This window comes from Odocoileus virginianus, chromosome 3, assembly GCF_023699985.2.
Source record: "Odocoileus virginianus isolate 20LAN1187 ecotype Illinois chromosome 3, Ovbor_1.2, whole genome shotgun sequence".
NCBI lineage: Eukaryota > Metazoa > Chordata > Mammalia > Artiodactyla > Cervidae > Odocoileus > Odocoileus virginianus.
Window position 1 is genome coordinate 16,353,744 of NC_069676.1, and position 24,211 is coordinate 16,377,954.

Below are 24,211 nucleotides of genomic sequence, written 5' to 3' on the forward strand. Positions count from 1 at the left end.
CCTGATGCCTCCTCCCATCCCTCCCCTGGGGGACTGTCACCTGCCTAGGTGGGGAAGGGGCAGGGGCTTCTTCATACTCTGCAGCACCTGATCTGAGTGTTTGTAAGGGAGGGATGACGGAGGGAGGTCAGACCTTGAGGGACATCATCAGGTGACCCTTGACATCTGCAGGTCAAGGCCGAGCCCCTCAGCCTGAAGACCCGGGTTTGGTGGGGGTGGGGGGAAGGGTACGCGGGACGGGTGCGGGATGAGCTCACCAGTCTGTGCTTCGTGTCGCCGTTGTAGGTGTAGCCGTCCTCATAGATGACCGCCTGCAGCCCCAGGGAGTGGGGGTTGCTCACCATCACCTGGGGGTGCGGTAAACGGGAAGGGAGACGCATACGCTGTACAAGCCCTCGCAGGAGCCAAAGGGCGCCGCTTGGGGGCGCAACCACCGGTGACCCCAGTGCCCCATTGGACTGAAGACCCAGGTTGCTCCACAAATACTACTGCAGGTTCCATCTCCAAATATGCCCCCCTTATTATAAACACACCCTAACTGTGGCTCTGAGGCCCTCTGTGAGGACAGCCTGGGGCTGAAGCGCCGCAAGACCCAGACTGGTCCCTCGTGCGTGGAGAGGCTCGTCCTGTGCAGGGAGGGGGCTTGAGGGGTACCGGTGAGAGTGCGGGGCAAGATCTGGCGGCCAGGCCGGCTCCTCTCTCAGGGCCCTAGTCCCAGCTGGCTGGACATCCCCTGGAATCTTACATTGGTCCACTCCCCTGTTTTCAGCTTGACTGCTTATACCCAAGGATCCAGGTTTGGACACGTGGGTTTCAGGTCCAGGGATGCCTTTTTTTCTCAGGCATGCCCTGCAGGCGGGAAAGCCAGCGCTGGCTGAGCTGGGAGGAAAGGGCGTTTTTGGAAAGGGTCCGGGTCAGCTCAGAAGGGGGTTGGAGGACTGGCATAGAGGTATAGAGAAAGGAGGCAGGGTGGGCAGAGGGACAGCTACGGCCAGACACCGGGATGCTGGTGTCTGGAAGAAGAGGAGAAGTCTTCATGAGCCAGTGTCTCTCTGGGAGGATGCTAGGGAATTCCCAGAGCCTGGGAACTGTGCGCGCGAGATATGAGGCCGAGGATGGCAGGTGTTAAGAGACACTTGTCAAACAGATAAAGTGTCCTTACTAGTGGGACAGGTAACGTGCCTGGCCGGGGTATCATTAGGGCCGTCAGCTCCAACTGGCTGTTCATGTCAATGGTGTACATTTTGTTTTCAAATTCTCCTTGCAGAAGTTCCACCTAGTTAAAAATAAATTATGTTAAAAGAGAAAAAGAAAAAAAGAATCCATCAATCTTTGAATCAATTAAATCAAGCCTCTGCTCCCCAAAATATAGAGCAAGTGACCAGTGGCAGGTGGGGGGTCCCTGGGGATGGACCCTCTCAGTCTGGTAGGTGCAGCAGCCCAGGCTGTCACTCAAGCCACTCCCCACTAGACCCTGCACCCCCAGAAGACCCTGGAGGTCTCCCTAGTCACAGCCCTTTTTCTCTCCAGAAGTAGCCTGCCCCTCTCCCCACCTGACTTCTACAGTAATCGCTTACTTGCTTCCTTCCTAGAATGATTTCTATGTCTTTATTTTAACTGGAGGATAATTACAATATTGTGATGGTTTTTGCCATACATCAGTATGTATCGGCCATAGGTATACATGTGTCCCCTCCATCCTGAACCTCCTTCCCACCTCCCTCCCCATTTCCTAGAATGATTGCTGAGTACACATCCCTAGGGCTTCCCTAGGTGCTCAGTGGTAAAGAAGCCACCTTCTAATGCAGGAGACATGAGACTCGGGTTCGATCCTAGGGTTGGGAAGATCCCATGGAGTAAGTTGCCTGGAGAATCCCATGGCCAGAAGAGCCTGGTGGGTTACAGTTTAGGTGATGGCAAAGAGTCAGACACCACAGCACAGCACAATGCATCCCCAGATGATGTAACTTAGTTTTTCTGTTTGCAAACATTGTCTTTTTCAGTCTCTTTCAACCTACAGTTTTCCCTCCCTTCCTTTCTTTTTTGTTTCTTTCCTAGGCATCTTTAAAAAAGAAAAAAAAAATTATTTATCTAGCAGCGCCGGGTCTTAGTTGTGGCACATGTGATCTTCGATCTAACTTGCTGCACAGAGGATCTGTAGTTGTGCATGTGGGATCTAGTTCCCTGACCAGGGATTGAACCCAGAGCCCCTGCATTGGGAGGGTGCAGTCTTAGCCACAGGACCACCACGAAAGTCCCTCTATGCCATCAAACCTGTAGATTTCTCATCATCTGGATTTTCCCTGGTGAGGTTGGACACCCATTCCTTCGTGCTCTGCCTTTTCTGGCAGATTGGCATCTGGATCCATCAGATTAGGGCAGAATTGAGATGGGAGACCCAGTGGTGATCCACCTTCTGTCGGTGGCACCTAATGGCCGACTGTCTCTCTTTTCCAATATTGAGCATCAGCACAGGGCAATATCCTATCATTTTGTTTTCATATATTCACCAGAATAATTTTATGAGGAGACCTGCTCCCTGTGCTATTTGCTAACTCAGGAGAAGGTGTGGAGGAGAGGTGGAGAAATTGCATCTTGCATTTTTTTAATCTGGTTTTTGAGATTGTGTGTTGGCTGCCTGGTGTCCTGGGAAGAGAACCAACAAGTTGCTTCTGGTTCCAGACCTGGGGTTGATAAGGGATGACATGGTTAACTGAAATGTTCTGTCCTGGCAACAGGACTCATCACTGCCCACGGGCATCCTGGTCTCCTGGTGAGGGTGGCGGTGGTGAGGGTGGAGGTGCCTCCAATGCTGACTGGCTCTCTCACCATCCAGACTCTGTTCTTTAAAAGTGAATCAAGGACTTCCCTGGTGGTCCAGTGGTAAAGAATCCACCTGCCAACTGCAAGGAACATGTGTTCTATTCCTGGTTCAGGAAGATCCCACCTGCTGAGGGAGCAACTAAGACTGTGCGGCACGATTACCGAAGCCCAGGCTGTAGACAGAGCCGGTGCTCAACAAGACAGGCACCCACGGTAAGAGAGCAACTAGACAGTAGCCCCAGTAGCACCATCATCTCATAAAAGGATATTTTGGACAAAATGTGCTTGATTGGGCTTCCCTGGTGGCTTCAGTGGTAGAGAATCTGCCTGCCAATGCAGGGAACATGGGTGTGATCCCTGGTCCAGGAAGATCCCACATGCCGCTGAGCAGCTAAGCCCGTGAACCACAATTATTGAGCCTGTGCTCTAAAGCCCGGAAGCTGCAACTATCAAGCCCACGTGCTACAGCTACTGAAGCCCGAGTGCCCTAGAGCCTGTGCTCTGCAACAAGAGAAGCCACCGCAACGATAAGCCTGAGCACTGCAACTGGAGTGACATCCCCGCTTGCCGTACTAAAGAAAAGCCCGAGCAGTTAGGAAGACCCAGCACAGCCAAAAATAAATAAATAATTTTTTAAAAATGGCACTTTTTTTCTCATTCCACTGATTGCTGTGGATCCAAAGGCTCTTCGGAAATGGACGGTCTAATATCTTTCTGGAGACTGACATTCTCTCACCCCAAGTCATGACCACGTACTTTGCAGATGCCAGCTTGGAGTTGGGGATCCATGAGAAGGGCCTGGATATTCAGGAGGCACTTCTGGAAATCAAAAGCTGGAAAGATCATGTCAGGAAGCGGGGTCAGTATTTCCAGCATCCCCACGTCAGTGAACATCAGGACCGCCTCTTGGGACCAGATGTTTTGGTCTGCAAACTAAGAGAAGAGTGACTTCTGAGATCAGCTCATTCTCATTCTTTTTTGAGGATTTAACTTTTCCCTTATGATTCATATTTACAGAAGGTAGGCCAAAAAACCAAAACTCTTAAGAAACCCCATGGTCTCTGCTACAGTCCGTGGGGTCACAAAGAGTCAGACACAACTGAGCAACTGAGCAAGAAACCAAAAAGTTCAGGCAAGTCTTAGGTACCCTTTGTTGAGACATCTACTTTTCAGGTGTCAAATTAATTAAAATTCATGTTATATTGTCACTATTGCTATTAAATGATTAACTGCTACTTTAATAACTAGAGCAATTTCTTTATAAAAAGGATCAGATGTTTGAGAACAAGACTGTTAGTCCTTAACAACTGAATAACATCGGGAGTTTACCCACTTTGATTAGAGAACTCGACTGGATTCCCAGGCTTCCATAATATAAATTATTCTCTCGAGTTAAAACTGCCAGTTCATTTTCATCTAGGGAAAGCCAAACAAGACAGAACAAAAATTGAAACAGGGGTTGTTTCCATGGACAGAAATATAAACATAATAAATATTAAAGTTTAAAAAGTTACCCCAAGTCCCATCATACGGACCAGGGGTCAGCAAGTTTCTTCTGTAAAGGACCAGATGGTAAGAATGCTCTGCTTTACTGGTCATGTGATGTCTGTTACAAGTAACTGGCCCTGGGAAAGCAGCTTATGGACACTTTGTAAGTTGATAGGCAGGACTATGTGCCAATAAAACTTTATTTAAAACCCATGGTGGGTGCTCGCTTCGGCAGCACATATACTAAAGTTGGAACGATGCAGAGAAGATTAGCATGGCCCCTGCGCAAGGATGACATGCAAATTCGTGAAGCGTTCCATATTTTAAAAAAAAAAAGAAAAAAAAAAGAAAACCCATGGTGGGTCATGGACCATGGTATGCTGACCCCTGACATAGGTACCACTGTTAGCCTTTTGGTAAACATGCTTTCCAGTAGCTTTATATACTTGGGGATCATATTCTGGGACCCTTTAAGCTGCTTTGTATTTTTTTCTTTTTTTTAATAGTACAAGTTGAGCATTTTTTACTCTATACTTATTTTTCGGAGAAGGCAATGGCACCCCACTCCAGTACTCTTGCCTGGAAAATCCCATGGACGGAGGAGCCTGGTAGGCTGCAGTCCATGGGGTCATGTAGAGTGGGACATGGCTGAGCGACTTCACTTTCACTTTTCACTTTTATGCATTGGAGAAGGAAATGGCAACCCACTCCAGTGTTCTTGCCTGGAGAATTCCAGGGATGGGGTCGCACAGAGTTGGACACGACTGAAGTGACTTAGCAGCAGCAGAGTTGAAATGTATGTTTATTTCCTTCCACACACATCAGTGGACTTGACCCTTTGGCATTCTGTTACTTAGATGAATCATAACTTTATTTGACCAATGCTCACTGATGAGCACAGGTTGTTTCTGATCTCCGGCAGATATAGAGTTCTGAGGAACACAAGATATTCTTAAAAGGCTTTTTGTTGTTGTTGTTGCACTGTGTGACATGCAGGATCTTAGCTCCCCAACCAAGGATCAAAACCCATGCCCGCCCTGCACTGGGAGCACAGTCTTAACCACTGAGCAACAAGGAAAGTCCCATTAAAAGTTTTCATGAGAAGGGGTGGCAAGATCCAATGTGTGTTCTTATTTTGCTTAAAAAAGACAAGGGTGTTTCCTGCTTGTCCGGTGGTTAAGAACTCACCTGCCAGTGCAGAGGACATGGTTTCAACCCCTGGCTGGAAGATCCCACGTGCCATGGAGCAGCTAAGCCCATGCTCCACAACAAGAGAAGCCACTGCGATGAGAAGCCTGAGCCCCACAGCTATGGAGCAGCCCCCAGTTGCTGCAATTAGAGAAAAGCCTGCGTGGCAATGAAGACCCAGCAGAGCCACAAGTAAATAAATAAGTATTTTAAGAAAAGGGAGATTTGGACATAGACACAACACAGAAGGAGATGGTAGAAGACAGAGGGGGAAAAGGCCACCTGCAAGCCAAGAAGAGAGGCCTCTGAAGAAACCGGCCCTGCCAACACCTTAATCTTGAACTAAGAACCTCCAGCCCTGGGAAACAGTACCTGTCTTCTGTTCTGATTCACCCAGTTTTGGACTTCCCTGATGGTACTACAGTTAAGACTCTGCGTTCCCACTGCAGGGAGCTCAGGTTCGATCCTTGGTCTTGGAACTAAGATCCCACATGCCCTGAGAAGTGGTCAAAATAATAATAGTAATTCACCCACTTTGTGGAGGTTTGTTAGAGCAGCCCCCACAAACGATATCCAACTGACATTCCATTTCATTGCGAAAGCGCACAGAAGTTTCTGCCCTGAGTTGTTCTAGAATATGTAATAATCATGTTTTGTTTGTTTTGGCCAGGTGGGATCTGGTGGTGGGGGTGGGGCGGTGTGTGTCAAGAGTGAATAAGTCAGGTCTGAAGCACTTCTAGAAAGCTACCCAGAGGTCGGGCACATACTGGCAGTAACGCTGTGGATGGTGATGTTGGCTTTGAGAATGGAATTATACAAGATGCGTTGTCCTTCTCGCACCTGGACAGATTCAACCAGCTGACCTAGGAGACAACAGGATAAATCCAGAGAGACCTATGCACATGTTGGCAAGAGGGTCCCCTGCCACCCACACAGCCCCTGGATTCTTGACTCAAAGGAAAATGCAGCCACGAGATGCAATGCTGTAAAATATTGCATGGAAGACATGAGGTTTAAGAAAATGCGACCTCCCCACCCCACCTAAATCTCGATGTGAGAGCTCTTAGGGATGAACTGGATACCAGATGAACTTTAGGATGCCTCTTACTGTATGGGTAACATGTAGTCAGGCAGAACTTTCTTTCTGGAGTGGGTACCCCCTGCATGGCCAGGCCAGCCCTAAGCCCTTTTCTTGCATTGGAAGGAAACAGCCATATTCAGGTGGCCTAACCGGTACTGGGGAGCATGCTGTGATCAAAGGTACTCTGGCAGCCACAGTTGTGCCCAGAGGTCCCTGACAGCACCTTCTCCTAGGGGGCTGCCTTTTGTTTCTCTCCTGGGACTCATGTGTCATAGGCCTCAAAATAAGATCTGCAGTTCTTGGATGTGGCCCCTCTGCCCTTGGGGTCTGGTGACTTTCAGAACCTGCCTACAGGGCCTAAATGTCCCAGGAGGCGGAAAGTGGGAGTTGGGGGTTGCAATGAAGATGGCAAGGTAAGAATCAGCTTGTCATGGTCCACTAAAGTCAAGGGAGAGGAAAAAACAGCCGCTTGCACTGGCCATTCCCTGAGCCTGGGCCTTGCTCACCTGAGTTTCGGGAAACCAGCAGGTTCTTCTGAAACCAAAAGATAAGGATGCCTTTCTGGCCTGGGGCGATAAGGATGTCAAGGGTCCTGTCATAGTCAAAAGGCAGCCCAAAGCTGCGGTTCAAGGGATGGTCAGAGTAGCTGAACATGGCCTGAAAGAAAAATACTCAATCTTGAGCGAGAAAAGAAATCACCAAGGGGACCCCCCTGGCGGTCCAGTGGTTAAGACCCTGTGCCTACAGGTTGTATCCAGGGCCTGATTCCTCAGCCACCATTACATTCTTAGGATTTCCAGAGTCTGGGAGTGTCTGTTATTCATGACGGGACCCTGGCAGTGTGTGCAGGTGCTTGAGGGGACTCTGGATGGGGGGTGTCCCCACTGTGTGATTAGAGGGAGGGCTTTTTAGCCACCAGGCGGCCAGCCCAGCCTCTGGGAGCTTCCCGATCCCTGGGTCTCCCCCAGATTTCAGAGTCGCACACTTTGTTCAGGAATTTTGCAGCAGGAGTACCAACTCTACTTTAATCCTTGCCTGACTTCATCGTTTTTCTTCAAGTGCACTTTGCATGAACTGATTCCTCTTTTTAGTTTTATCCTAAATGATACCTATGAGGTCATGGTTTCCATGTCCCTATTTTCTGAACCCACGTGAAAATAATCATTAAAAAAAGGGGTGACACAAGGCATGTAAATGGTCTCGGGTGCCACCAGTGACACATGCACCATATTTCGTATTTTATCCCTAGTGCCCGGCATCTCCTAGACCCTACTAAAGTATTGCTGAGTGCATGGCTGAATGAGATAATGAAGGTGGGTGGTGGGTGTGTGGGTGGGTAGAAGGGTAGATGGATGACCAAGTAGATGGATGGATGGATGAGTGGATGGATGAATGAGAGAGTGGATGGATGAATAGGAGAGTGGATGGATGAATGGATGGGTGCATAGATGAATGGATGGGTGCATGGATGGATGGATAAGCAGGTTAATGGATGGATGGAGGGAGAGATAAGTATTTTTTTGGATGGTGAGTGGGTGGGGAGATAGGTGGATGGATAAATAGATAAATGGAAGGATGAATGGAGATGGATGAGTGGATGGAAGAGTAGGTGGGTAGATGGGTGGATGGGTAGGGGGATGGATTAATAGGTAAATGGGAGAATGGATAGTGCCGGGGTCCAGCCTCGGCAGGATCCAGGGGGTACCCTCAGGATGAACAGCGTTGGCGAGAGAAAGAGAGAAGACACATGAGACCAGCCTTGATAGGGCCAAGTCTGCGAGGGAGAGAGAGAGAAAGAAAGAGAGAGAGTGACCAGACGGGGGGTGCAGAGTCTGGCAGAGTCTGGCAATGCTTTATTTTTTACTGTGGCTTTTATATCCTAAATTAGTACATTTCTAAGGGGAAATGTACATTAACATTACATCAGCTTGTTCTTCATGAAACCAGGGTGTTTTCTGCATACTTCTTTGTTTATGAGGGTCTTGTACATTATCTTCTGGCCTTGGGGCCTATTAACATTTTATGCAAGTCAGGTGAATGTAAACCTATTTTCTGTTTATATGGTGACCTTAACTGAAAGGTAGCAGTCTCATAGGGCAACAGTACAGAGTAGAAGTATAACCTTGTTAACACAAAAATTAATCCTTCTGCAGAAGTTGTCAGTTGCGTTTACCTAAGAAGTTTACCCCACACAGACTCTGTGGCTTCAGTGAGGCAGCCTCTGCCTAGCGCTCCTGGCTGACAATTAGCAACCATCTCATTGTTACCACACTAGGGCTAAGTTCTTATTTCTCTAGATCTTTAACTATATTAACAATGGTTTCTATAACACAACCTTAGCACATTAAAAGCAAAAACACAGCAAGCAAATGTCAACCTAATAACCACCTTTAGAATAATTTTTCTTATGTTTTCTAATAGGACTCCTTCACCCCTCAAAAATGCTCTATGTCTATTAGGGCTTTTATATAATCAGGTTCTTTATGCTATTTTATGATGAGGATATTATAAGCAGTCATGCATATTAGTACCAAGGGCATAAATGCATTTGGCTAACAAACTACCAGCAAAGGAGTTTAAATTAAAACACTCCTTTCACCCTGGATAATCTCATAAAATAACACCACCTGGGAAACTTACTGATTGAAGTTCTAAATTGACTCTTATTTGGAAAGAGATTGGGGAAGGCCTTCTGCCTGTGTCACAGAAATTAGGGAGTAGTCTATTGAGGCAGGCATCAGAAAGACAGATATCATCTTTAAGGCGAGCACCGGGGGCAGCTTTTCGAAATCCCTGAAAACCTGATCCGCCTTGCCTGTCAGGTTTTCCCCCTCATGACCTTGTCATGGGTAGGGTTTCATGTGTTGGCTCCCGGCAGGATAGAAAGGTGGAAGGATGTGTAGATGGGTGGAAGAGTGGGTGGATGGATACATGGATGGACCGGTGAGTCAAAAGCTAGATGGATTTCAGATATGAAAATCTAAGTGTATGAGTTTTGACAAAAACCTGTCTTGGTGTAAAGGTCACCGAAGTGGTTTTTCCCAGCCCAAATGGTACTTACCATCTGTTGGTCAACAAGAAGCAGCCCGACCTGTGACAGGGAGTGAAAGGAGAAGATCCCCCCCAAGGTCCCAACTAGTTCTGCCTGTGAAACAAACAGAATACTGCATGTAAATAAGATCATCAATGTGCTTCCTTTATAACTTAACTCTAGATTAGCTAGTAAGCTAAAAGGAAAGAAAGTCTTTTTTATTATGATCTGTTTCCCCTCTGTAGCACTGAGAAAGTCAATTCCTAGGCAGATTGATGAAGTCCAGGGTCCCCAAGGAGGAGAAAGGGTCTGGAATTCTCAAGGAGGAGAAAAGGACAAACATTTTTATCCCTCTACAATCCTTCAGTCCACCACTAGTGAAGTAGCTCAATCGTGTCTGACTCTTTGCAATCCCATGGACTGTAGCCTACCAGCCTTCTCCATCCATGGAATTTTCCAGGCAAGAGTACTGGAGTAGGTTGCCATTTCCTTCTCCAGGGGATCTTCTGGATCCAGGGATCAAACCCAGGTCTCCCGCATAGTCTTAGTCAATTACACAACTCAGTTTAAACTCTGTACTAGGGATTATACAACAACAATGTATCTGGCTGGAGGACAGTTTCTCCTTCCTGAAAACCTTCTGACTAATCCTGATATCTTAGAATGTATATATGGGAGTGGGTCTGGTAGGATCTTTCTATTGTTAAATTCTAATCTTGTTATCCTAAAATGTAAATTGTGGGAGTGGGTCTGGTAAAATTTTCACAAACTTGAGACATTCTTTTGATTCACTGTAATAACTAATTAAAAGGTATATAACTCCATTGTTAACACTAGCAAAGGGTACTCTTTCTGCCTCCTTCTGATGTCTATGTTGGAAGCTTTCTCTATCCCTTTTATACTTTAATAAAACTCTATTACACGAAAGCTGTGAGCGATCAATCCTTGTCTCTGGCCCTGGACTGAATTCTTCTCTTCCGGAGGCCAAGAATCCCAGCGTCTTTTGTGGTTCAGCAACAACCCTTCAGCATCTCAGGCAGAACTTTGAATGAAGACAGCTTGGTGTGGGGTGCTCAAGGAAGTGGGGTGACCCAGACTCTGAGATGCCTGCCTAAATCCCTCACTCCTGCTTCAGTTCCTCATTCCTGATCTTTGGCTGGGCAGCAAAGTGCCCATCGGCAGGTATGTTGGAGCATGGGGCCAAGGACCCCAACCTGTGGACAGTGGGACAAGTTGCCATGGCAACCCACCTGGCTCCCCCACCCCTCCCTGGACATCTTTCGGGTAAAGAGAAAGACTGCCATCTTATTTAAGCCTCTGTTACTTGGTTGTGTTTGGGTGTGTGTGTAGGGGGGTGGGGTGGTGGTATTTCTATTATATACAGTATTATGGACCAAATGGTGTCCTCCTCCAGTTCATAGCTTAAAACCCCAACCCCCTGTCTTAGTCTGTTCAGGCTGCTACAACAAAATATCAGAGACTGGGTGGCTTATAACAACAGAAAGGCTGGAAGTCCAAGATCAAGGGACCAGCATGGTCAAGTGAGGGCCTTTTCCTGGGTTGCAGACTTCTTGGAGTGTCTTTATATGGAGGAATGGGGCGAGCTGGCTCTCTGGGGCCTCTTTTTAAAATTTTTTATATTTTGGCTGATTGAGGTCTTCCTTACAGCACACAGGCTTTCTCTAGTTGCAGAGCACTGGCTATAGAGCTCAAAGGTTCAGTAGTTGCAGCATACAGGCTTAGTTCCCCAACCGAGGATTGAACCTGCGTTCCCTGCACTGGAAGGTGGATCCCTAACCACTGGGCCACAGGGAAGCCCTTCTAGAGTCTCTTTCATAAGGGCACTAATTTCATTCGTGAGGGCTCCACTCTTATGACCTAAGCGCCTCCCAAAGGCTCCTAATACAGATCATATCAGGTGTTAGGATTTCAACCCATGAATTGGGGGGGAGGGCGCACAAACATTCATAGAACCTCCAAAATGATAGTATTTGGAGGTAGGGTCTTTGGTAGTGATTAAATCTAGATGAGGTCAGGGTGGGATTAGTGCCCTGATAAGAAAAGACACCATGAAATTAAAAGATGCTTGCTCTTTGGAAGGAAAGCTATGACAAACCTAGACAGCATACTAAAAAGCAGAGACATCACTTTGCTGACAAAGGTCCATATAGTCAAAGCTATGGTTTTTCCAGTGGTCATGTATAGATGTGAGAGTTGGACAGTAAAGATGGCTGAGCACCGAAGAATTGATGCTTTCAAACTGTGGTACTGGAGAAGACTCCTGAGAGTCCCTTGGACTGAAAGGAACCCACGTCTTCTGCATTGCCAGGTGGATTCTTTTTGTTTGTTGGTTTAGAAGGGGCTGCCCCACAGGGCAAACAGGTTTATTGCAGCTGCAGCCGGTGATCAGCGGTTAGACTTGGCCACACGCTCCAGCTCATCCTTCTTGATGGCGTAGGAGCTGGAGGAGCCCTTGGCTGCGTTGATGAGTTAAAATATGGAACGCTTCACAAATCTGCTCGTCATCCTTGAGCAGGGGCCATGCTAATCTTCTCTGTGTTGTTCCAGTTTGAGTCTATGTGCTGCCGAAGCGAGCACTGCCAGGTGGATTCTTTACCACTGAGCCACCAGGGAAGCCCCTGTTTATTCATTTTCTTACCACATTGAACGTACACGTCTTTCCTGGGCGTACTTCTGAAATCTGTATCCTCGGGAGTCTGAGAAATAGATGTTGGCCTGAGATATCTGATCTCCATGCAAATAAGCAAAAACCGAGTTACTTATATCCTGGAAGAACACACACATAAAACAGTTTCTTTAAAAGGAGATAGAAGGTGGAATGGGGCGGCAGCTGGGGAGATGTTCTTTAAATAGGTAGATAAGTTCTGGAGGTCTAATGCACAGTATAGTGATCACAGACAACAATACTAGATTAGAAACCAAAGTTGCTAAGAAACCAGATCTTGGTTATTCCCACCATAAAAAAGAAATGATAATTTCATGACATGATATGGTGGTAATCATACCGCAATACGAAAATGTGGCAAACCAACACATGGTATACCTTAAATTTACACAGTGTGGTATGTCAATTGCATCCCAATTTAAAAAGGGGGTGGGTGGAGAGAAAAAGTTAGGGGAAAAAAAAAAGGACTTCCTGAGCAGTCCAGCAGTTAAGATACCCCTCTTCCCCTGCAGGGGGTGGGGTTTGCTTCCTGGTTGGGGAACTAAGATCCTGCAAGCAAGAAAAATAAAAAGATTTTTTTTTTTTAATTAAAAGGGAGTGGGGAGACAGATGCCAGTGATCATATTCCTGTGCATTTCTCCCAGAGAAATGTAAACTTGGTGTCCACACCAAAAAGCTACATGAACGTTTCTAGTGGTTTTATTTATAAAAGCCAAAAAGTAGAAACAACCCAATTCTGGTACATCCACGCTATGGAAAATTACTCGGCAATAGAAAGGAACAGACTAGTGACATATATGCAGCAAATTGGATGAGTCTCCTGAGAATTTTCCTGAGAAAAGCTAGTCTCCAAAGGTTTCATATTGTATGACCCCATTTATAGAACATTCTTGAAATGATACAATTAGAGATATGGAGAACATTAGCGTTTGCCAGGGGCTAGGGCAGGGTAGGGAGGTATGGAGAGCTTTGGGGCCATGAGCAGTTCAGTATTTTATTTCATTATTACTGTTACTATTTTGACTTTTTGGCTGTGCCATGCAGCTTTCGGCACTTTAATTTCCCAACCAGGGATTGACCTTTGCCCCCTGCAGTGGAAGCACACAGTCTTGACCACTGGACCACCAGGGAAGTCCCCAGTTCAGTATTTTGATGGCAGTAGCAGTTCTCTGACTTGACACAATTGTACCCATATCAATTTCCTGTTTGTATCCCTGTAGTTATGTAAGATGTAACCACTTGGGGAAACTAGCTGAGGGATACATGGGACTCTGTATAAATTTCTTCATCTTCCTGTACACCTATAATTATTTAAAAATAACACATTAAAAAAAAAAAGACAGATGGATATATTCAGGGTGTCAGCCAGATGAGCCCCTCCCATAGCTCAGGTCCTCTTCTGAACCCAGTGAGATAACACAGCCTGACTCCATCACGCTCCCAGCCCTCAAGGCTTACACTGTCCTTATTTCCATTCCCTTATTTCCATTCGTAATTATCTCTGCTCACAGTAGAGTATAAAATGAGATAATGACACATGGTACTTACCATGCAGAATGAATTTCCACTGTAACAACAGTTGTCACCAGATACATGTGAAACAGGGTGTTCTATGCCTGAAAGTAAAAGGGAACTGAGATGTTCTCTGAGTTCCCTGACGGTTCCGAGAAAGGAGGTTAGAGCAGGGCTTCCCACCCTCCCCACTGACATCTGTGGCCAGACTTCTCAGTTAGGGGGCTCTTGGACACTGCAGGATGTTTTGCAGCATCCTGCTTCTGTTGTTGTTGTTCAGTTGCTAAGTTGTGTCCAACTCTTTGTGACTGCATGGACTGCAGCACACCAGGCTCCTTTGTCTTCCACCATTTCCTGGAGTTTGCTCAAAGTCATGTCTGTTGAGTCAGTGATGCTGTCTAACCATCTCATCCTCTGCTGCCCCTTTCTCCTTTTGCCTTCAATCTGTCCCAGCATCAGGGTCTTTTCCAATGAGTCAGCTCTTCACATCAGATGCCCAAAGTATTGGAGCTTCAGCTTCCTGCTTCTACTGACTTACTTAGCTTACTAAATCACTTATATAGTGACTTATTTGACCAGTGTCACTCTCCTCTAGTCTTTTTTTTAAGATCTTTTTTTTTAATGTGGATCATTTTTTTAAGTCTTGATTGAATTTGTTACAATAGTCTTCTGTTTTATGTTTTTTGGCCATGCAGCATGTGGGATCTTAGCTTCCCAACCAGGGGTCAAATCCCCATCCCCTCCATTGGAAATTGAAGTCTTAACCACTGGACCACTAGGGAAGTCTCTTTCCTCCAGTCTAGACAACTAAAAATGTCTCCTGACATTGCCAAGTGTCATCTGGGGGTGAGGGGTAAACTGTCCCCAAAATAGCAGGAAGGGCACCTTTCTCTGAGCAAGGCATTCTTTGTTTCTGAAGGAGAAGCTTCAGAAACAAAGGAAACACACATGTGGCCAAAAGCATATGAAAAGATGCTCAGTATCACCAGTCCTTAGGGAAATGCAAAGCAAAACCACAGTGAGACCCCCACTTCACTCCCCCATTAGGATGGCTACCGTGACAGAATTGGAAGACAAGTGTCAGTGACAAATGGGAAGTGCACAAATTCCCTTGTGCACTGCTGGTGGGAATGCAAAATGGTGTGGCCACTGTGGGGGGGCCTCAAAAACGGGAAAATGTGAGCCAGCAATTCCACTTCCAGGTACATACCTTCCCCCAAATTAAAAGCAGTATATACATGTTCAAACCAGCATTATTCACAGTAACTAACACATGGAAGCAGCTTGAGTGTTTGTTGACAGAAAAATGGATGAAAAAAAAAAATGGGCCTAAGGACTTCCCTGGTGGTCCAGTGGCTAAGACTCTGCTCTCCCAATCCAGGGGGCCCAGGTTCGATCCCACACGCCACAACTAAGGCCTGGTGCAGCCAAATAAATGTTCTTTAAAAAAAGAGCAGGTCAGCTGATGTCTTGGAGGCAGATGAGTGTTTGTGTTGAATGTGACCCTTTGATGAGATGAGCCTAAGCCTGGCCCCCAGGCCAACTGGCTTCACTTGGGTTATACATTCTCTTTGGGCCATTCACACTGTGTTTACATGGCACCTCAGCCACGGGGCTCGAAGCCTTCCAGCTGTCAATCACTAACCATCATCAATCAGTCACTTCCTGGAGTGACAGCCTGGAACACAGTGATGAGACACGTAAGCCAGAGACCAGGGCAAGGTGCGGCTCTTTTCCTGTATTTCTCTTTCCCTCCAGGGGGAGGAGGGGTCCTGTGATCGACTCTCCATCCAGAGCTTAGCAAGCTCCCGGCTGCAGATGCTGTGGTGATGGACTGTGGGGCTCCATCTTGTTGGAGGAAGTGGGGACCACAATCTTTCACCACCAGGAATACAAGTGGAGCAGAAGTATAACAGATTGCAAGATGGTGGTATACCAACCCAGTGGTTCTCCAAGAAGGGAATTTCAACCCCCAAGAGACACTGGGTAATGTCTGGGGACGTGCTTGTTGTCAGGACTCAGTTGGGGGGGGGGGTGCTCCTGGCATCCAGTAGGTGGGGGCATAGTTGCTGCTCCACACCCCATAGCACCCAGAATGCCCCCCACCCCCACCCAGAGAATGATGCATCCCCGGTGTCAGCAGGGCCAGGGCTGAGAAACCTCATACTGACCCGTTTCTCACCGACGAGGGCACCTGTCCTCGTTCTCTGGAAGGGACGGGCCATCCCCATCTGTCCTTCCTCTTCTCTAGAAAATACTATCTCCCTTTTCTTCACTGGACCCCATCTCCTTGCCTCCTCCACCGGTTCTCGCTTTCTCTATCCTTAAAGCTTAGCCTTCTCCACTGTTTCCTGTTCTGAAGGTGACATTTGTGGGACTGTATATGCACCCCACTCAGGCATCTTGGACCCATCCTCTGCCCTCTCTAGTCCTCCCTGACTTCCTCGCCAACACAGTTCCTGATGAATCCTCTTACTGTTCCAATCAGTGAGAGCAGATTGTTGTGGCTTATCACCACAACCCCAAAGGAAACACTCAGTCACCAACCTGTGGGATCGGGGCTTAGACCAACTCTCACTGAATTACAGAGGGTCACGTAGGGAATTCCCTGGCGGTCCAGTGGTTAGCACCAGCCACTTTCACTGCCTGGGGCTCAGTTCAACCCCTGTTCTGGGAACTAAGATCCCTCAAGCTGTGCAGCATGGCCAAAAAAAAAAAAAAAAGGACAGTGTAATGTCCAGGGACTGATGTCCAAGCAGCAGCATTGTCTGTAACTTCCGAAACTTTGATGTTGGCCAAAGGCAAACAAGATTTTTTAAAAATACAAAATATAGGGACTACCCTGGTGGTCCATGGTTAAGAATCTGCCTTCCGATGCAGAGGACGTGGGTTTGATCTCAGATTGAGGGACTAGATTCCACTTGCTGCAGAGCAAGTATGCCTGTGTGCCATAACTACAGCGAAGCCTGTGCACCGCAACAAATATCCCATGTTTGGCCACTGAGACCCAATGCAGCTAAATAAATATTTAAAAAATTACAAAATGCGCATACCTGTAGATGCAGTCCAGAAGTTAGCTTCATAATCATAAACATAGACTTTTTGATTCACTACTAACAGTAATACCGAACCAGCAAAATGTGCTGACGTCACTTCTGGTGTGCCCACCTAAGGATACGATATATAGCATGATATCAGTATGTGCAGCTTTTCAAACATCGAATTCAGAAAGCAGTACTTCTAGACAGGCATCCCAGGAATGTTTAGGTCAGCGAGAGTTGTTTGGGGTCCTAGATATTGGGAACTATGCATCCTGAGGATCAGCTAAAAGCAGAACTGGGAGGTTGACATTAGTGTTGGGTGTCCCCGCGAATACCTAAATTCACTCCATCTCCTCCCATATCAAAACCTTCTCTGAGGGGACTTCCCTGCTGGTCCAATGGCTAAGAATCTGCCTTCCAGTGCAGGGGACCCAGGTTTGATCCCTCGTCGGGGAAGCTAAGATCCCACATGCCATGGGGCAACTTAAGCCTGTGGGCCACAACTAGAGAGCCTGTTTGCTGCAACTAGAGAGAAGCTCATGTGCTTCAGTGAAAGATCCCACCTGCTGCAAGTAAGACTTGACACAACCCAATAAATATTTTTCTATGTCTGTATCTCCATTGCTGCCTTGTAAATAGGTTCATCACTACTACCTTACTAAATTCCATAAGCATGTGTTAATATACAATATTTGTCTTTCTCTTTCTGACTTCCTTTACTTTGTATAATGGGGGTCTAGGTTTGTCCACCTCATTAGGATTGACTCGAATGTGTTCTTTTTTTTTTTTTTTATAGCTGAGTAATATTCCATTGTATATATGTACCACAATAGCAGTCCCTCTAAAAACTAGGAACTGAACTACCATAGGACCCAATAATCCCACTAGCGGGCATATACCCTGAGAAAAGCATACTTGAAAGAGACACATGCACCCCAATGTCTGTTGCAACACTTTTTACAACAGCTCGGACATGGAAGCATCCTAGATGTCCACTGACAGATGAATGGATACAGAAATTATGGTATATAAATAAATATTTTTTAAAAGACCTTTTCTGAGGATAAAGCCTAATGCATCAATAATGAATGATGAACATAACTGATCAATGTGTCACTTATCAGAAAAACTGGGACTTCCCATGTAACTCAGCTCGTAAAGAATCTACCTGCAATGCAGGAGACCCTGGTTCGATTTCTGGGTCAGGAAGATCCGTTGGAGAAGGGATAGGCTACCCACTCCAGTAGTCTTGGGCTTCCCTGGTAGCTCAGCTGGTAGAGACATGGGTTCAATCCCTGGGTTGGGAAGATCCCCTGGAAAAGGGAACAGCAACCCACTCCAGTATTCTGGCCTGGAGAATTCCGTGGACTGTATAGTTCATGGAGTCACAAAGAGTCGGACACAACTGAGCGACTTTCACTTAGCTATAAGAAAAACCGGTGTTAATATTTTAACAGATGGTAGAACCTTCTGGAGTTTAAGTGCCAACCATTAGATTTCTCAGGATAGTTACTGAGAGGGTACAGGTTTTTCTGTTTTGGTTGACAGTAATTTGGGGAGGTCCTAAAATCAGTGCATGTCATGTATCACAAAACCAATTATAAAGAGCTCTTGCAAGACATCTGATTCTTTTTTAAGGGAAAAAGAAGTATCTGTTTTGGTAGTAAGGGCAGAATAGAATCAACACTCCTTCCAGATTAGAAATTACTCTCAATACCTTTAAACCCCCAAACTAACAAAAATAGAGTAGTATGCACATGGTGTTTCCCAACTAGATCTAACCCTGCGTGCCTGCTGTCACTTCAGTTGTGTTGGACTCTTTGCAACCCCATGGATTGAAATCCGCCAGGCTCCTCTTGTCCATGGGATTTCCCAGGCAAGAATACTGGAGTGGGGTTCCATTTTCTCCTTCAGGGGATCTTTTCCACCCAGGGATCGAGCCTGTGTCTCTTGCATTAGCAGGCAGATTCTTTACCATTGTGTCACCAGGGATGCCCCTATATCTAACCCTAAGAATGACTATTTCAAGCACCTCTCAGATTGTTCAACAACATAACTACCTGCATTGACGAAGGGATGGAAAATGGAATGAGACTACTCTCAAAGTTGTCCTTTGTGAGAAAAATTTGTCTTCTGAAATAAACAATAAAAGGTTTTAATTAGGAAAAATTCACCCAAGCAAAGAAAAAAAGACAATGTCAGGCATTTAAAAAAATGTTCCATTCAAATAAAATTCCTTTCTTAACAAGGAACCAGAGATTTATTTATCTATCTGTCTACCTATCATTATCTATCATTGTCTATTTAGTGATTGCTCATCTATTTATTTTTGCATGAGTAAACCTCTATAGCATGGCTATTTGACTTCTTGAAATAACATTAGTTGAAAAGTGTGACTGCATCAAAAATAAAATTATATAAAATGTACATTAAGTCCCAGCTTGTTTTGCTGTGGGTGAACTTCAGGTTTGTCCTTTATTTCACTCTCATCCCACTAAAGCAAAGGCTTTCACATCAAGAATGTGACAGAAAAAAAAGAGACAGTATGTTCTCTTATGCAGGTAACTTTTAAGGGGCCAAAGGCCATCCATGAACATGGTAAATTGTTTCCTTATCCAGATCTCTTTCTCTTGCCCCTCTGGAAGAATTTTATGGTTTTAAACAGAGAGGAGTTACTGAGCTAATTCCTATGTATTTTAAAGTTTCTGGTTCTACTGTGAATGGCACTCCTCATAACTGCCTTATATCAAGCCTCTGTGACAAGCTGTACTGTAATTATTTTAGTTATCTTTTCACCTCTCTCTCTCCAGTTGGACCCCCAACTGTGGACTCCCTATAGGCTAGCATCTAGCAACAGAGGACTGAGCTGTCTTTTTTCCTAACGTTTGTGTAATCAAACAACAAGGGTGAATGTAATGGTTTGATAAAAAGAAGGGAATGATATCTTACCCGAGATACAGGGCTAGGTTTTTGTTACAAGGATGCTTAATCAAGTGAGTTTTCCCAGATGAAAAATACAGGCGGTCCTAGAAAGAGAGTCACAAAATTTTAATCCTATCAATCCTAATAAACACCTGATGAAAACAGTTCCCTAGTGGGCAACATGGAACTTGTAAAGGTAGAATCTGAGTTGGGCAGGTAGACGGCATCTATGTCACTTTCCTGATTTGATGTTATCATCTGATTTTGTTAGAGGTCACCAGTGGGAGAAGCTGGGTGAAAGGGACCTGGGATGTCTCAGCATTGTTTTGTACCTTGCTGTGAATCTATAATTATGTCAAAACCAAAAACTTTAGGGACTTCCAAGGGGGTCCAGTGGTTAAGACTCTGCCTTCCCAAGCAGGGGATGCAGGTTCAGTCTCAGATTCGGGAGCTAAGCTCCCACATGCCTCTTGGCCAAACACCCAGAACATACAATAGAAGCAATATTACAACAAATTCAATAAAGACTTTAAAAATGGCCCACAACAACCACAATGAAATCTTTTTTTTTTTAATTAGAACTTTAAAAAGTTTCACAGGACAATAATCCATATCACTTCGCCTCGTGTATGCTATTTGTTTATAGATTACTCATTATTTGAGAAGCTAGAGGACCAAAAAAGTTAGAAATCTGCTAATAAATAATCACTTGGTTATTTAGCAAGTGCTGACAGCACTTCTGAGATAACATGATGTCAATGGGAAACACATTTGAGCTGACAAAGTATTTTTTTCTTCATGCATTTTAGGCACACGTGGGTGAAAGGAAGTTTTTTGCTTGGTTTATGTCATGTAAACAAAGTAATTTGCCTACTATGCTAGTCTGCATTTAAAACCTCCTGTCAAGTGGTCTATGGCTGAGACTGCGCTCCCAATGCAGGGGGGCTGGGATTCAGTCCCTGGTAAGGGAACTCTATCCCTCATGCCTCAACTAAAAGAGATTCCACATGCTGCAAGTAAGATCTAGTGCAGTCAAATAGATAAAACAAAAAAACAAAAAAACAACTAACCCTCCAATCAGATAGAACACTGAATAAAAACTCAGATGATCTGAGTTTTAAACCCAACTCCAGCTTCTGGCTTTGTTCTGTCTTGTACTGTTGTGCTAAGTCACTTCAGCCATGTCCAACTGTTTGCCACCCTATGAACCGTAGCTCCTCTGTCCATGGGATTCTTCAGGCAAGAATACTGGAGTAGGTTGTCATGCCCTCCTCCAGGGGATCTTTCTGACCTAGAGATTGAATAATGTCTCTCATATCTCCTGCATTTGCAGGTAGGTTCTTTACCACTAGCACCACTTAGGAAGCCCTTGTTCTGTCTGAAAGTGAGAGAAAGTGAAAGTCGCTCAGTTTACTGTGTTCTGTTTACTTCATCTCAATTATTAATAGCTTTTTAGTGACATGGGAGAGGTTACTGCCTACTTCAAAAGGCAATGGTAAGGATTAGATAAAGTAATATTCTATGCTGGCCACAAAACTGACACCCAAGAAATACTAGGAAATACTCGCTCTGATCCAGCAATAAAAGTGAAGAATGAATGTTAACTATGGAGCCATGTGTGTGCTTGGTCAGTTGCTTCAGTAATGTCTAGACTCTTTGCAACTACATGGACTGCAGCCCACCAGGCTCCTCTGTCCATGGGGATTCTCCAGGCAAGAATACAGGAGTGGGTTGCCATGCGCTCCTCCAGGGGAGCTTCCCCACCCAGGGATCAAACTCGAGTCACCTGCATTTCAGGCAGATTCTTTATCCACTTAGCCACCTGGGAAGCCCATGGAGCCACATAAGGTGTTAGTTGCTTAGTCATGTCTGACTGTTTGCAACCCATGGAATGTAGCCTGCCAAGCTCCTCTGTCCATGGAATTCTCCAGGGAAGAATAGTGGAGTGGGTTGCCAGACACATACCCCTTGTATTTTCTCTTTGACGGGAAACACCTTTCCTGTCCTCAACGTACGAGTACTAGAGGTGAGACAAGAAAATACCTGTCAGTATTTATTCAGTATTCAGCGTGACTCCTACCAGTTTTCCTTTGGGTTAATGGTGCAGTACCAGCTCTTGCAGCTTGTAGGATTATGGGAGCCCCTGGAGAATCTGATGAAACAGTGAGCCTTCCTCGCCTGTAAAGAGACTTATGTATAGGCAAGAATGGAGACATAATTCCTGAGAGTTCATCAAGGATCATTTGCAGACTGACTCCAGATTAGGAATACTTACTCCTGGATTTTGAGGGGGTGGCTTTTGGCTAGGGGGACGGGAGGTTGTTGGTGACTGGGAGAATGGTGGTCCAGTTTACAGCAGGTTCTTGGGACTTCCCTAGTGGTCCAATGGTTAGAAGTCTGCCTGCCAATGCAGATGATGTGGGTTTAATCACTGGGCTGGGAAGATTCCACATGCCGGGAAGCAAGTAAGCCCATGCGCCACAGCTGCTGAGCCCAGGCCCTGGAGTCTGTACACATCAATGAAGAAGAGCCCCCACTCTCAGTAACCAGAGAAAACCCACGTGCAACGACGAAGATCCAGCACAGCCAAAAATTAAATAAATTAAAACAAAGATTCTGCCATCTACAGCAGGTTCTCAGTCTTGCATGTGAGTTAGAAGCACATACATGGAGGTCCTGATCAACTGTAGATTGCTGGGTTCCACTGCTGAGTCTCAGCAGATTCAGGGATCTGCAGCTCTAACAAATCCCCAGGTAACGCTGATATTACTGTCTCAAGACTGCACTTTGAGAACCAGTGTGGGGAATGGGAGGATTGGATGGACCTAATCTTTGCAGACTTTGAGACACATCTGGCTAGCAAGTCTTACCTGAAAGTCCTACTTCCCACTGCCCTATTAAAAGCAAATGTGTCTTTAATTTCACTGCGTATGTTTTCACTTCTATAAAGTAAGGTTAAGGAATCACTCTGCTATGAAATTTGTTGCAATGATCAAAAGGGAGCATGTAGCAGAAATACACATTCTCTACTTCATGGCAAACAGGCCCCTCTGAATGTACAGCTTATTACTGGCAGGAGTTCCCTGAGGGTTGGAACTGGGCTTTAGCATCTATCCAGTGCCCGTGGCACCTCACGTACAATATTTACTAATCTAACATTTACTGAAATTGAAAACATTTTGGGCAAGGAGTGAATAAGAGAAACATTCAATACCCCATGGAGTTAATATCTTAGTGACAGCAACAAACAAGAAAAAATAAGTGTAACAGAAGTTAGTGATTTATAGGAAGCAGCAACTATAGGGGAGAGGGGGTCTTTAAATAAAGGAGTGTACTATTTAAGTCGGTATCTGAATGAAGAAATCACCGAGAAAATCTGGAAGCAAAGCGTCCCAGGCAGAGGGAGAAGCAGGCACGGAGTCACCCCTGTTCCTCAAGGGACCGGTGGCTGGGAACAGTGATTCAGGGGTGGGTAGGGGAGACATCAGTGGCTGTCACATCCCCAGGGGACCCTTGGTGATGCCTAAACATATTTGACTGTCAAGTCTGGGGAACGAGGTACTTTTGGCATTAAGTGTATGGAGGACAGGGACACTGCTCAACATCCTACAATGTACAGGACGGTCCCACCCCAGAGAGTGATCTGGCCTTAGATGTCAGCAGCACTGTTGAGGAACCCTGGGTCAGACCATGCGAGGAAACGATGCGCAAGGAAATTGGTTTTTATGCTGGGTGCCACAGGGAAGGGGAATTACGAGGTCAGATTCGTTTACAAACAACCTCTATGGGCTGCCAGGCACAGCCCAGGGTCGTGGTGGCGAAGGTGGCTTGAAGGCATAGGAATCAGGCTAAAGTCTTTAAGTGGCAATGGGAGGACTTGGTGATGGGCTGGAAGGCATGAAGTGGGAAGAGAAGAGTGGGTATCAAGTAAACGGAATCCTCAGTGAGGTTGGGGAGCGGAGCATCTTTCCTAGTTTGCGCCCAGGGATGAGTCTGCCCCCTCCCCGACCCCTGGCAGTACCCCAGGCACGGAAGGGCAGCCCCACCGGCACAGTGGCTGAGCTGTGACCAGCGGGCAGAGCCAAGAGGTGGTCGCCGCCACCAGCATTAACGCCAGCATGTCGCTCTGGCCGTTGCCGCCAATACGTAGACTCAACTGCCACGGGGAGTCTTTTCACAGTCTGGGCATGCGCACTTTGCTCCCCAGGAAGACCGAAGCAGACCTCAACAAGCCCCCCAGCGGTTGGGCAGGAGCACACGACCGCCCATAGGCAGTCCACAGTTTCTGCAAGCACTTAGCGTCTCCCGGGAAACCCGAATCCACCAATCGTGACGCGTCCAAAGTCTGAGCATGCGCATGTCACCCAAATTCCTAAACCTGTTTGGACTGGGCTGCCCACTCGTTCCCAAAGCTGCGCTTGCAGCCACGGTTTTCTCTT

At 46.0% G+C, this 24,211-nt stretch overlaps 1 protein-coding gene and 2 non-coding genes across 8 annotated transcripts in view; 1 reads left to right on the forward strand and 2 right to left on the reverse strand.

Annotated features, from left to right (window-relative positions):
- CATSPERD (cation channel sperm associated auxiliary subunit delta) overlaps positions 1-24,075 on the reverse strand; it is a 38,671-nt gene extending 14,596 nt beyond the window's left edge. For 2 of the 6 annotated variants that reach the window (XM_020883714.2, XM_020883711.2), the window contains exons 1-14: positions 23,819-24,075; positions 21,738-21,792; positions 19,800-19,876; positions 18,911-18,983; positions 16,863-16,977; positions 13,846-13,913; positions 12,285-12,398; positions 9,642-9,725; positions 7,087-7,237; positions 6,267-6,362; positions 4,157-4,239; positions 3,580-3,756; positions 1,163-1,276; positions 258-347 (exon numbers count right to left, since the gene is read on the reverse strand). In XM_020883714.2, coding sequence (XP_020739373.2) covers positions 258-347; positions 1,163-1,276; positions 3,580-3,756; positions 4,157-4,239; positions 6,267-6,362; positions 7,087-7,237; positions 9,642-9,725; positions 12,285-12,398; positions 13,846-13,913; positions 16,863-16,977; positions 18,911-18,983; positions 19,800-19,876; positions 21,738-21,792; positions 23,819-23,892 — 1,371 coding nt within the window. In that variant the 5' untranslated portion in view covers positions 23,893-24,075. Of the gene's footprint in view, positions 1-257; positions 348-1,162; positions 1,277-3,579; positions 3,757-4,156; positions 4,240-6,266; positions 6,363-7,086; positions 7,238-9,641; positions 9,726-12,270; positions 12,399-13,845; positions 13,914-16,862; positions 16,978-18,910; positions 18,984-19,799; positions 19,877-21,737; positions 21,793-23,793 lie in introns of all 6 variants that reach the window. The other 4 variants (XM_020883713.2, XM_020883715.2, XM_020883712.2 and 1 more) reach the window with 4 other exon arrangements.
- LOC139034497 (U6 spliceosomal RNA) lies at positions 4,531-4,637 on the forward strand. Its single transcript, XR_011487043.1, has one exon. It is a non-coding gene; the product is annotated as a U6 spliceosomal RNA (small nuclear RNA).
- LOC139034508 (U6 spliceosomal RNA) lies at positions 12,103-12,209 on the reverse strand. The gene has a single exon (XR_011487054.1). It is a non-coding gene; the product is annotated as a U6 spliceosomal RNA (small nuclear RNA).
- Positions 24,076-24,211: the final 136 nt, after the last annotated feature.